The sequence below is a fragment of the Emys orbicularis genome, chromosome 16 (genome assembly GCF_028017835.1).
Source record: "Emys orbicularis isolate rEmyOrb1 chromosome 16, rEmyOrb1.hap1, whole genome shotgun sequence".
In the NCBI taxonomy this organism is placed as follows: Eukaryota; Metazoa; Chordata; order Testudines; family Emydidae; genus Emys; species Emys orbicularis.
Window position 1 is genome coordinate 15,866,303 of NC_088698.1, and position 13,752 is coordinate 15,880,054.

Genomic DNA, 13,752 nt, shown 5'->3' on the forward strand with positions numbered 1-13,752 from the left:
ATTTCTTAAGTATTGTTTCCTTTTGTGAATACATTATACTCTTTTATCTTCACTAATTACTTTTTGTTTCTGGGTTGAAAAGTATTGGTTTTAACTTGAAAAGCCCTGAGTGGCCTGGGACTATCATGCCCCATTACAAAGAGACCACCCCTCTCTGTTTCTATACTGCTGTAGGTGTGGTCAGCAGAGGTACCTAGTAAGTTGGAGTCCAATTGGTATAAAAGAGGGAGAGCGCTCTGTTAGGCCCCCAGACCTTTTTGGAACACTCCTCTCCATGGTATGTAATGGCTTGAGTTTGCTAACCTTCATTGTGTGCCCCAAGGCCCATCCTCTCTCCCTCTGTGGCGAGGAGTAGTGAGTTTTGTGATGCTGGCTAGTGGGAGGAACATATCTTTGCTATTTGTGTTCCGGGATAAAATGAGTCTTTTTATTCCTTGTATGTAGTGTATGTTTTTAAAAGGAATTGCTTTGATGCTCCTTTTGATTGACAGTATAAATCTAAATAAATAAATGGCAAAAAGTTGCTAAGGATAAGAGGATTTTTGTTTTGTAAGCAAATCTTTGTTACCAAAGTCACCTTATATTATAAAATAGTATTTTTAAAATCTAATTTCCTTTCAGTATTTTGTGATGATTAGTTTTACATCTACTTCGGTTTGGATTGTTTTCTGACATGGCTTCTCATCCTTGCCTCTCTAATGTGCTCTGTAATCTGTCCCTGCAAGCATGGGAGCAGGTATAAACAGGCCTCCTGCCTACTGTCCATAGTGTTCCAAAGTGGCAGATTTCTCCTTTCATATTGCTAGGTGCCCACAATTGCATCCCAAATCACTGGCCATTCCTGGTCAAAATGGTATAATTCATATTTACCTTTTCCTTTGACTGACACCCTAGTTTGCTAACTGTATTTTAACGGGATGTATGAGACATGATTATTTCAAAGCTGATACTAGTATCGATGCTTTGTGTCCTTCAGACTGTGTAAGAACATATACATATACTACGTTGACTTAGTCATTGGCTTCTTCTCTTTCACAGTATATAGAGGTGACAACTTTAGATCAAGTGCATAACAATTTGTATGGGAAAAGTCTCTTAAAGTTACTGCACATAATTTAGATCTTTCATGACAAACTCTCCGTCTTAAGCCTTAATGATACAGGAAATGCTATGAGTTATTAGGGTTGGGGGAGGGGCCAGGAGACATTGTGTCAATGATGCCTATAATTCAAATGGTTTCAGGTAATAAAAAGTAAAAAATCTGTACTGCAAATTTCTGTGTAATGGGAAGTCCTTTCAGTGGTGTTTATTTATATATATAATATATATATATACACATATACACACACACACACACACACATGAATGTAGACTTTCAAAGAAAATATTTACAGTGGGATTTTTCAAAAGCACTGTGACCTAATTCTGCTCTCACTGAGTTCAGTGGGAGTTTTACCATTGATTCAGTCAGAGCAGAGTTAAGTCAGTGCTGAGTATTCTTAAAAATCCCTCCCTTAGGCCTTGTCTACACTACGAGAGTACTTCGATTTTAGTTAATTCGACTATGTGGAATCGATATTACTAAGTCGAACGTGTGTGTCCACACTAAGGACAGTAATTCGACTTTGTGAGACTTTGTGAGTCCACACTAACGGGGCAAGCGTCGACATTGGAAGCGGTGCACTGTGGGCAGCTATCCCACAGTTCCCGCAGTCCCCCCTGCCCATTGGAATTCTGGGTCGAGCCCCAAATGCCTTCTGGGTAAAAAAATGTGTCGAGGGTGCTTTTGGGCGCCTGTCGTCATCCGTCCGTCACTCAAGCCCTCCCTCCCTCCCTGAAAGCGCCGGCGGGAAATAATTTCGCGCGCTTTTCTGATTACTGACAGCGCGGACGCCACAGCAGTGCGAGCATGGATCCCGCTGCGACCATCGCTGCAGTTGTGGCAGTTCTCAACGCCTCGCAGCTTCTCCTCCACCTGTACCAGAGGCAGCTGCAGATCAATCATGAGAGGAGGCTACGGCACTACCGTGACGGCATGAAGTCGGACACTAGCTCCGACCTCTCTGAGAACATGAGACCCAGCGCCCAGGACATCTCGCTGTCACTGGGTCTTGTTGATACTGTTGAACGGCGATTCTGGGCCCGTGAAACCAGCACGGAATGGTGGGACCGCATAGTGCTGCAGGTCTGGGATGAATCCCAGTGGCTGCGCAACTTTCGCATGCGGAAGGGGACTTTCATAGAACTGTGTGAGTTGCTGTCCCCTGCCCTGAAGCGAAAGGACACCCGGATGCGGGCAGCCCTGACTGTCCAGAAGCGAGTGGCCATAGCCCTCTGGAAGCTCGCAACGCCAGACAGCTACCGGTCCGTCGCTAACCAGTTTGGCGTGGGCAAGTCTACCGTGGGGGTTGCTGTTATGCAAGTAGCCAGGGCAATCGTCAAGCTACTGCTATCTAAGGTAGTGACCCTGGGAAACGTTGAGCTCATCAGAGATGGCTTTGCCGAGATGGGATTCCCAAACTGCGGTGGGGCTATAGATGGGACTCACATCCCTATCCTGGGACCGGACCACCAGGCCAGCCAGTACATAAACAGAAAGGGATACTTTTCCATGGTGCTGCAAGCACTGGTGGACCATCGGGGACGTTTTACCAATATCTACGTTGGGTGGCCTGGCAAGGTTCATGACGCTAGGGTGTTCAGGAACTCTGGTCTGTGTAGACGGCTGCAGGAAGGTATTTACTTCCCGGACCACAAAGTAACTGTTGGGGATGTGGAGATGCCTACAGTCATCCTCGGGGACCCTGCATACCCGCTAATGCCCTGGCTCATGAAGCCCTACACTGGCGCACTGGACTCAGGGAAAGAACTATTCAACTACCGGCTCAGCAAGTGCAGAATGGTGGTGGAGTGTGCTTTTGGCCGTCTCAAGGGCAGATGGAGAAGCCTACTCACTCGCTGTGATCTCAGCGAGACCAATATCCCCATTGTGATAGCTGCTTGCTGTGTGCTCCACAATTTGTGTGAGAGCAAGGGGGAGACCTATATGTCAGGGTGGGAGGTTGAGGCAAATAGCCTGGCTTCTGATTACGTCCAGCCAGACAGCAGGGCGATTAGAAGATCACAGCGGGACGCACTGTGCATCAGGGAGGCTTTGAAAGCCAGGTTCCTGACTGAACAGGGTCTACAGTGACTTTTTACTTTGTGGACACAGATGCTGAACCTGCCCCCGTTTCTTTACCCAGTTACTGTTGACTATCCTTCCAAGTTACATACCCCCTTCCCCACCTTCCCAACAAATAAAATCTGTTCTGTTCTGTTAATGAACAAGGTTCCCTTTTCTACTGTTTTCGCGGGAATGTTTTAAACCGGGGACGCAGACTGTGGCGGGGGGCGGGCTTACTGTTTTGATGCAAATGATGCTTCTAAAGTCCGGGAATGACAGGCTCCGCAGTGCTGCGTTGGTTGTTTCAACGCAGCCTGCCAGCAGTCCTGGGCGGGACTGGATGTATGTGTCGGCCAAGTGACTTTCTGGCAGGGGGTGGAGGGTAACAGATCCCCTGCTGCGTGGCTCTGTGATCCAGGATAAGGACCGCGGCATAGGATCTCTAACTGCCCTCCCCCGACACAAAGTCACAGATCAACCCCCTCGCACCCCAGAACAAGAAAACCGCCTCCCAGACTGACCAGGGTAACTGGTGACTGTGCTGTGTATGTGTCCTGATGCTGGACCTGCCCCCGCCTCTGTAGCCTGCTACAGGTGACTGTCCTGTCCAAGTAACAAACCCCTTCCCCCCCTTCAGACAGAATCCCCTCCAAAAGACACTCTCGGAAACAGTACTTAACAGAAACAGATGTTTTATTACGAACCGCACATGAAAGGGGGGGGGGGGAAGGAAACTTGGACATGGGCTAGTGTGAGATGGGTAGGAAAGGACTTTTCAAAGTTTGGAACGAGAGCCTTCCATTGCTGCAGCAGTGTGCAGTGGCCGACTGACAGTTTTAACGGCCCTTGCCGCCCCTCCTTCTTTGTACTTTTGGTGAGGGGGGTGTGGGACTTGGTGGCGGGGGAGGGCGGTTAGAGATAGACAGCAGCAGTGCTCTGTCCTCCTGCCTCCGGTCTTGCAGAACATCCACTAGGCGCCGGAGCGTCTCCGTTTGCTCCCTCATTAGTCCAAGCAGGGTTTGAGTAGCCTGCTGGTCCTCCTGGCGCCACCTCTCCTCCCGTTCCATGACTGCTCTGTGCATTTGTGACAAGTTCTCCCTCCACTGTGTCGTCTGGGCTGCCTGCTCTCGTGAGCACTCCATAAGTTCATAAAACATGTCTTCACGAGTTTTTCTCTTCCTTCTTCTAATCTGCGCTAGCCTCTGGGAGTGTAATGCCAGGCTGGGTTGGGAGACAGTCGCAGATGTGTCTGTGGGAATGGGAAAAAGGGAGTAAATTCCTGAGCCAGATAAATGAAGTTGCTAACAAAGAGCATAGTCTTTCTCTGTGAACAACACCATGCACTGCACCTTTCACATGCGCACTCAGGACAAGGTCGAATTTTCGGCCCTCGCCTTATGTGTCTGGGGTCCTGCAGTTGCGATCAGAGAAGCGTTGCAGGACACCTCTACTTCTGCTGCGGGCAAACATGGTAAGCCGTAGACTTGTGGCAGCTTAAACATGTAATAGTAGCACTGGGCTCCTTTCGCACTGAATGCAAGGCCACTCTCTGCTGGCAGCAATCAGGGAAGCATGAGCTCTGCCCCTGTCCCACCACCTCGCGGCTGTCCCTGGGAAAGATCCCTGTATGCTGCCCCTCTGCCGCCTCCACCGCGTGGCTGTAAAGCAGTCCAAATACTAACATTCCCCTCCCTAATTTAAAGCAGGGCGTCATGTGACATAACCCTCATGAGGATCTCGGAGACCGAGAGGGGAAGGATGCTGCGTGAATGCATGCAGAGGCCTGGGCCATATGCCGCCATGCTGTGCCGCGCACTGATCCCCGACTACCTCATGGACTCATGGCGTGGGAACGTGTGCTACCACGGGGGACCAAACAAGATTGCCCTGCCGTTGAACCTCGTGCGCATGCTGGAGCGGTACCTCCAGGAGAGCTATGCGGAGCTATCCCAGGAGGACTGTCTGTCCATTCCCGGGCACATTGACCGCCTTTTCCTTTAAGTTGAGCATAACGGACTACAGAGTGGAGGGGCCGTGTTGTGGACTAATCATGAATATCCGGACAGTACTTGATTTTCTATACATAGTTAGTACTAAAAAGTTTACTAAGCCAAATAAATCATGAACAACAAATTACTGAAATAGTTATTATTCCTGTTTTGTTATAAATAAAAGTTTCTATGTTTAACTGAGTGACTGAAAAGCCCATTCTTAACAATATAAATATTCCACTTATGTTAAAATGAAATGTTTAGATGTTTAAAGCACTCACTGCTTGATCCTTCCCCTGATTCGGTGTCCGGGGTAAGGGCTGTGGACGGTTGGTAGGGGATCTCTGTAAGGGTGATGAAGAGCTCCTGGCTGTCGTTGAAATCAGCGGTGCAAGCGCTGTCGACTGCCTCGTCCTCCTCATCTCCTTCCTCATCTTCCCCGTCACCTAACATTTCCGAGGAGGAACCGGTCGTGGACAATATCCCATCCTCGGAGTCCACGGTCACTGGTGGGGTAGTGGTGGCGGCCGCACCTAGGATGGAATGCAGTGCCTCGTAGAAACGTGATGTGTGGGGCTGGGATCCGGAGCGTCGGTTTGCCTCTTTGGTTTTTTGGTAGCCTTGTCTCAGCTCCTTGATTTTCACGCGGCACTGCGTTGCATCCCGGCTGTATCCTCTCTCTGCCATGGCTTTAGAGATCTTCTCATAGATCTTTGCATTCCTTCTTTTGGAGCGCAGCTCTGAAAGCACGGACTCATCGCCCCAGACAGCGATGAGATCCAACACCTCCCGATCAGTCCATGCTGGGGCCCTCTTTCTATTAGATTGCACGGCCAACTCTGCTGGAGAGCTCTGCATCGTTGCTAGTGCTGCTGAGCTCTCCACGCTGTCCAAACAGAAAATGAGATTCAAACTGGCCAGACAGGAAAAGGAATTCAAATTTTCCCGGGGCTTTTCCTGTGTGGCTGGTCAGAGCATCCGAGCTCGAAGTGCTGTCCAGAGCGTCAACAGAGTGGTGCACTGTGGGATAGCTCCCGGAGCTATTACCGTCGATTTCCATCCACACCTAGCCTAATTCGATATTGCCATTTCGAATTTAGCGCTACTCCTCTCGTTTTCGAGGATTACAGAAGTCGAATTTAAAAGAGCTCTATTTCGAACTAAGTAGCTTCCTGGTGTGGACGGGTGCAGGGTTAATTCGATGTAACGGCGCTAAATTCGATATAAGCTCCTAGTGTAGACCAGGCCTTAATCTACAAACAAATTGCACTGCCTCTTCTGCATGATTATGATTCATTTTCTTTTGAAGTAATATATGTAAGGGAAAATGAGGATAATTTAACAAAAATATCCAACTTGCTTCAATAACTAATGAAATTTCTATTATTACAATATTTATCCCTATCAATATTTCTCAAGATGACCCATAATACCTGATAACATAATTGATTTAGCAATTTTAAAAAGTGGAGAAACACATTTCCATCTGAGCATTTTGAATACTTTCATTGTACACTTAATGGTGGGTTGCCATAAAACAGTTTTCAAGGAATAATAAAAAGTACTCTAGTTTTCAGGTAAAACCTTTGATGAGAATGCTTTTTTGTTGTTGTTGTTGTTGGGGGGGGGGGGGGGGAAGATGATTGTAACCATACCATCTTGAGTTGTAATCTTGTGAACTACATAGTGTTGGATCTATTCTATTCAAGTTTTTATAGTGCATTAGCGCCATGGTATCTGAGCACTATCCCAAAGTGCAGTAAGTGATCTGAATAGCATCTATCCTGTGGTTCTTTCCTTCTTTTTCTCTTTTCCTGCTTGGGGGGATAGGGATAGGAATTGTATATGGAATATTGTTGAAGTTAGTGGGTGGGGGTGGATTTGGTATGTATGATGTGCTATGGGTTTATATGAGCAAAGACATGGTCAAAGAATTATTTCCTGCATTTGAAATAGAAAGTGGTGAGATGAGTTGTGTTTTCTTGGGGGGTCTAGCCAAAAAACAACCAGAGTACCCAGAAAGTTGTGCTGGTGATACAGAATGAGTGCTGAACAGATGCCCCACAACAGTATCAGAGGGATGTGTGCACTGTACTTTTGGAAGTACTGTTTTTTATGAGATTTAAAATCAAGATCCTGAGTACGGTAGTCATTGTGGCCCTTTCCCCAAGAAAATGGAATTTGGTCAGGACATTGGGGATAATAACATCCAACCTGGATAATTACAGTCTCAATTCTAAATTCCCTCTATACTTTCATTTGGATATGATAGTCTTCAGTTCCTTATCTAAACAGAGCAATAGTATTGCTGTAGCTGTTAAACGCTGTCTCATTCTTTGACCAGTGTGGCTGCATTTCAGTAGTAGGTGACTTGACCATATAGCTATATCTAATATATATTACATCCAAAAACCTGTTAAGTTTGCATGCCTCTTAGTGTGTCTACAGTCTTTGTAGGGTTTTATACTGTTTCTCAAATAATACAATGTTGCATAAGTTTTTTTCCCTACAAACAGATATACAAATGTACAGTGTAGTTTACTACTTTATATATCAAAAGTAAGCAATGAAGGATGTATGTGTGTGTGTGTGTGTGTGTGTGTGTGTGTGTGTATATATATATATATATATATATATATATATATATATATATATATATATATATATATATATATATATATATATATATATATATATATATATATATATATATATATATATATATTGTGTAAGGTACTTTACAAGACTGTAGAAAAAACTGCAAAATTTCATGATGATGATTGAGAAACGGCATGTAACTGCATAACGAAAAACTGAATTGTAATGCGTACGCACAAGGGGACAAAGTTAAGTAGGGTGACCAGATGGGATGAAGAAAATATCGGGACACGTTGGGAGGGGGTGGGGGAGTCCCGCCGGTAGAGGGGGAAAAAAAAAAAGGAGAGTCCCGCTGGCAGAGAAAAAAAAAAAGCAGTGCAAAATATCGGGACAAACGCCTAAATATCAGGACTTCTGGTCAACCCTAAAGTTAAGGGTTGTGCATGCAACCTTAATTCTGATAATTTTAGACTTTTGAGTGCTTAACCATTCAATCTTAACATAGTTTTTATGAAGGAATTTCCTCTGTGACAGCCATGCTTGGGGAATAACATGGAGATTAGCCTGATAAATTTCTCTAGGGCAGACAAGGGCTAAGTGGCAGAATACTACTATCTTGTTTCTTTTCTGGATCAGTGTCTGAGCTCAGCCTCTGACAGTCCCTACTCCGGAATGATTGGGGAAGGAAACATGCTTCTGCTGGGCTTTTCTACCCTCTGTTTAAGGGTCATATTCTACACTTTTGATGGGAAATTCCCATTGACATCAGTGAGACATTTCCTTTGGGTCAAGTGTAGCATATGGCCCTAACATAGGCCAGTCTATGGACTCTAACAAAAATTGTAACTTGGCCCACTCCATAGAACTTGATTAAATACATTTTTATGGACAGTTAAGGGGATTTCTAGCCAATACATTATGCAACCCTTTCAATTAAAAAAAAAAAAAAAGTAAGATGGAAAATGTGAAGTTTGGAGAAAAAATTGTGTTTTCAAATTGAGGCCTTTATGGTATAGCTTTTTTATTTGTTTCCTTGTTCTTTGCTGGTACAAAATCTTCCATTATTTTCATACTACATACAGATGTGGTTAAAAGTTGTCATGTGCAATAAAAGTAATTTCTGTATAAACCTTAATTTCTTTAAAGGCAACACTATATTATTTAAATGATTTATAATACATCACTTCTGAAACTGTTGTATTTTAAAGATTATATTTTTCTCGTTCTTACAGTCTTTTCAGGGAAGCCAGGGAAGAGCCTACCTCTTTAATTCTGTGTAAGTATGACTACAATTACATACTTTCTATGCAGTATCATATTTTGGTATGTTCCTCAAATGGGCAAAATACTCAACATTAGTAACAGTCACATTTTCATCTGCTCTTTCAAATTCTTTTCTTAATGGACTACAGCCTTATACTGGCAATCCCTGTTGATAAGTGTGACTGGGATAACTGGCCTTTCTCAGGAGAATGTTACTATTGTGCAACTTGTAGTCTGAGTCTTCCTTACAGTTATTTAAGAAATCCTATCATTAGTCACATTTAACTCTTAATTAGAAATAAAACTTTCAACTCCATCTGATTCTAACTGAATTGAGGCAAGTGACACTAAACTGTTTTATTCCAGAAAACTAGGTAAGATTTGAAATTCAAGTAAATTACGTTACTGTAACTTTACTCTGGACATCATCACTATAGTCCAAAGCAAAGCCGTTATTTTTTTAGGTTAATCTTTAGAATGCTTGAATATTGGCCTTGAAAATTGCAGATTTGTCAGAAGCAAAAAGCCAGACATATCTCAAGAGGGTTCAATGTTTGCTGTAGCCCCTTAACATTGCAGTCCTTACATACATGCTTGTTACCTTGCTTTTATAAATCATGAACTAATTTAGATTTTGTAATATGCTGGCATTGGATTGCATCTCTATTTTTAACTAGCTGAATTGCTCAAAGCAGTTCCTAAGTAGAATGCAAGTCAGATGTGTCTGTTTTATTTTTATAGACCAGGTAATTACGGTGAAGATTGAAAGATGTGACTCTACCTTTTACAGATATCTTTATTCTTTTATCTGTAGTTGCTTCATGTAGAATTGAGATGCCAAGCATAGTCAAGAGTACTACAGATCTAGGTAGTATAACAGGTTTAACAAAGTGTTGCCTGATTTTCCTAGAATGACTATTTGACTAGTATTTTAGGCATATGTTTTTGATTGGGAAAGTTTCGTTTTGGAGCAGTACTCCATAGCTAGATGTGCAAGAGGCATTCCATTGGTTTTTAATATTCACTGTCTGTGATTATTGTATTTTAACCTATGGTCTATAGCATAGAAATATTGCTAAAGCCTTTCCTACATTAGTGTAATTGCATTGTTACAAATGCCTAGTGTAGAAAAGGAAAGCTGTAATTGGCACTGGTGGCGCTTACCCCTGTTTGAAAGCAGCTAATTCCCAGCATAGGCAAGGCCTAAGTTATAAGCCATTTGTAATTTATTAATATATTGTTTTAAGTACTGTTAAATAGTTCCCCATTTATCGTGCTTCGTTTTATGTTACTTGATGACATGAGTGATAGTTAACTCATGCTAGAAATGACACCATTTCACAGTAGAAAATGAAAAACAAAATAATTACACTTTTTTCTTCTTGCCTCTTTAGGTATAACCCTAGAACTTAATTTCACAAATGTTTGACTAAAAATAGTGGCATATATATCTTGGAGACTTGGTCTCAGATTTTGCTTGAATTATTTCATCTCCAGGAGAAAAGTAGGATGTTGTCAAACAAAAAGCAAGATCTGTCTTGCGGCTTAAGATACTACTATTTCTGTTCTTTGTTACAGGGTAAATGTGGGCTGTGGTCCAGCAGAGGAGAGAGTTCTTTTGACAGGTTTACATGCTGTAGCAGATATCTATTGTGAAAACTGTAAAACCACTCTTGGATGGAAATATGTAAGTAATGTATATAATAATTTCTTTCTTGATCAAACATTCATATAGGTAGCAGTCCACAGAACTTGTCTTTAATCTACTGAGGCACCATTCGTTATTGTTATAATGAGTGACTCTTAATCCATTGCATCCACATCCAGCAGGAAAAAAAATATTGCATGTATAACTAGCGTGTGCAATAGAAGCAAAACTATTATTACTTTAATGTTATAGCAGGTTCAGCGTCTCACATTTTGAGAATAATAAAGCCAATGTAAGATGTAGGCCCCATTATAGTAGTGTGGGGATTTTTTCTATAGTGCCTATTACCTTGGAATTTAAGTGCCACACACATTTTGGTATTAAAACTTTGGATGTCAAGTTTTCAGATTTCTGTATTTTCTTCTTTAATTATCTGTCATTTTAAGAAAACACAGTGATTTAATCAAAGCATGAACTATGTTGTTAAATGGCGAGTATATTGTACACTATGCTACAAATAATCACAATAATTAACTCAATTTTGTGGCTGAAAAGTAATCCAGACTGCTAACATGCTACAGTTTTCACACTGTGAAAATGTTAAATTCTTCTTTGAGGTGACCTTTGTATATTTCCACTTGTAGGATGTACTCGATTCAGCTGAATTTCAGAATCTTCTGGAAAACAGCTGCATGTGTTCCCTCTCATAGTAATAATAAACATCCAGAGCTGAGGTTGTAAAAGGACTATTTTCTTTGTCCAGTCATGGAATGAAGGAAACCGAACAGCTACATTAGAAGGTTCCATTTCCATATACTAACTTTGGTTTCTGTCATCCCTTCTCTTACCATGTAAGACTGGTTTGGAACTCAGAACCTATGATATTCTGATAAACACACTCCATCCACACTCTTTCAAGTAATGAAAAACAACACCTGTCCAAAATTTTAAGTTGTTGCTAGGAAATCACCTACAATTAAGCTGTGGCTTAACAAAATAAAAAAAAATGGCAAAAATCACAGTCTGAATCCAGCAATCCCAGGGCTAGTTTGAGGAAAGATTGGCCTTAGCAGACCTGTAGTTGACAATATGTAAAAGAACAGACACATACACAATCTTGGCTCTGAAATAAAGTACGAACATGATAATTCTGGCATTCCATAGAAATGACAGTCATGTTAAATGTCTAATGTACCTTGAGAACTGCTCAAGATATTATACTGATGGGGGTCATAGTAATATCTAGGTAAATAGATATGTGTATGTACTATAAATGTTGAATTATAGTTTTATACATAGGCACGTGCAATTTTATATTAACATTTTAGTGTGGATTTTATGTAAAGGACACCATATGTGCTAAAAATTAGGTATTTCAATAAGGAAAGAGAAAACATCCATACAAATAAAATATCCCAGAAAGCCTTAATAAATGTTACAAATGTTAATTATCTATTCATTTTTATTTGTATATCAAAATTGGTAATGAAATAATGTGGAAAAACTAACTCTAACTATTTTAAATATTTTTATTTTCTTGTTTCTAGGAACATGCTTTTGAGAGCAGTCAGAAATACAAAGAAGGAAAATTTATCATTGAACTTGCCCATATGATCAAAGACAATGGCTGGGAGTAAATTAAAAGCATTTTTTCACTCTGTTTGGACAATATTCTGTGGAACATGCTTTATAAAGACTAATGCAAATGAAAGGAGGATTTTGGCTGAGGTAGCTCTGAGAATATCACTGAACTTTGCAACCTCACAAATGAGTAGTGTAGTTTATGTGGCTCTTTCAGGCCATGTTTGCCTTTTTCTCCTTGTGTAAGTTCCCTCTTTTGTATATGTATTCTTGTGTGAACAGTTGTTTTGGAACATTTTGGATGACCTTTTTCTAAACTCTCAAGTTCTAGAGAAACAGTTCACTAACTGCAAATGAATTTTACTGGTTAGCATTTTTATTTGACCTATGCCTTTAATGCTACCCTTTGCTGTGCATGCTTCTTGCCTAAACACCTACACCAAATCTAGCAGAAGACTGATATGAGTAGTCCTGAAGAATGTATGGGCTGGGGGTGTCTTTTTATATGTAGCAATTTCTGATATCTCTGGCAGTGAAAGGGATGCAGTATTTAGAGTATTCATTAATTGCTTTTTAAAATTTGGGAGTACCATAATCTGTGTACATCTTGCAGGCAAGTAAGTTAAAGGAACAGTGCTCATTTAGAAATCTTTTGGTTGCACTGACTCATATTAGTAGATCTTAAGTTTTGCAAAAAAGAATACATTAATGATTCAGTATTTTTAGTGCAACTAATTTTCAAGAATACTAAGGCAGTGATACTGTAGAATATATTTAATCAACATAATTGCATTCCTTATCCAGCAAACTTGTGTCTTGAAGGGAGAAGTTGATAAAATTACAGCCTGCAAGATCAAAGGGCACAAAAATATATGCATCTTGTATTTATAAAAAATTAGTCAGTGTAAACAAGTTTTTGGTACTGTATCTTTTAACAGTAACAGGGACTTGTGCCTCAGTGAAGTTTTATGGCTGGTTCCATGTAGCTGTGTAGTCTAATGCACTGGACAAAGAGGTTGTTATAAAGAAAATTCATTGAAGTATTCTGCTTTTGCTACACTTTAACAAAAATATAGTTATTTTTGTGTGACAACAGGCCAGAGCTTATGAGATGAAAGTTAGTAACAGTACCTGCAGAAGAGTGGGGGTTGGTGGATGGGCAGGAAAGTGTGAAGTTGACTTCATTTCTTCATAAAATAGAATAGCAAGATAATTTTTAAAATAAAAAGGGGTTTGTTGGTTTGCTGGATAAATCATCCCCAAAGACATTTTCATAATAAAATTTATATAAAGCTCACATCCTTTCTGTTTTTTGCTTTTTTTCCAGCTGCTTCTTAACTGGAGTGACTTAGTAGGAAAGCCTTCTGTGGATGTGTATCCACAAAATTTACTATTGGGTTTTGTGCATGCACTTTCCAGAGAGGTTTTAAAAAAATTAATCTTGTGTCTTGTATTAATTGCTATCTTTGTTATCAAATGAAAAGTATTTGTGGAGGACCTTTTGT

At 41.2% G+C, this 13,752-nt stretch overlaps 1 protein-coding gene across 1 annotated transcript in view; it reads left to right on the forward strand.

The window, feature by feature from the left end:
- Positions 1–12,303, forward strand: part of YPEL1 (yippee like 1) — a 42,442-nt gene extending 30,139 nt beyond the window's left edge. The window contains exons 2-4 of the mRNA XM_065417924.1: positions 8,988–9,031; positions 10,597–10,705; positions 12,214–12,303. Of these exons, the coding sequence (XP_065273996.1) occupies positions 8,988–9,031; positions 10,597–10,705; positions 12,214–12,303 (243 nt within the window). The remainder of the gene's footprint in view (positions 1–8,987; positions 9,032–10,596; positions 10,706–12,213) is intronic.
- The last annotated feature ends 1,449 nt before the right edge of the window (positions 12,304–13,752 follow it).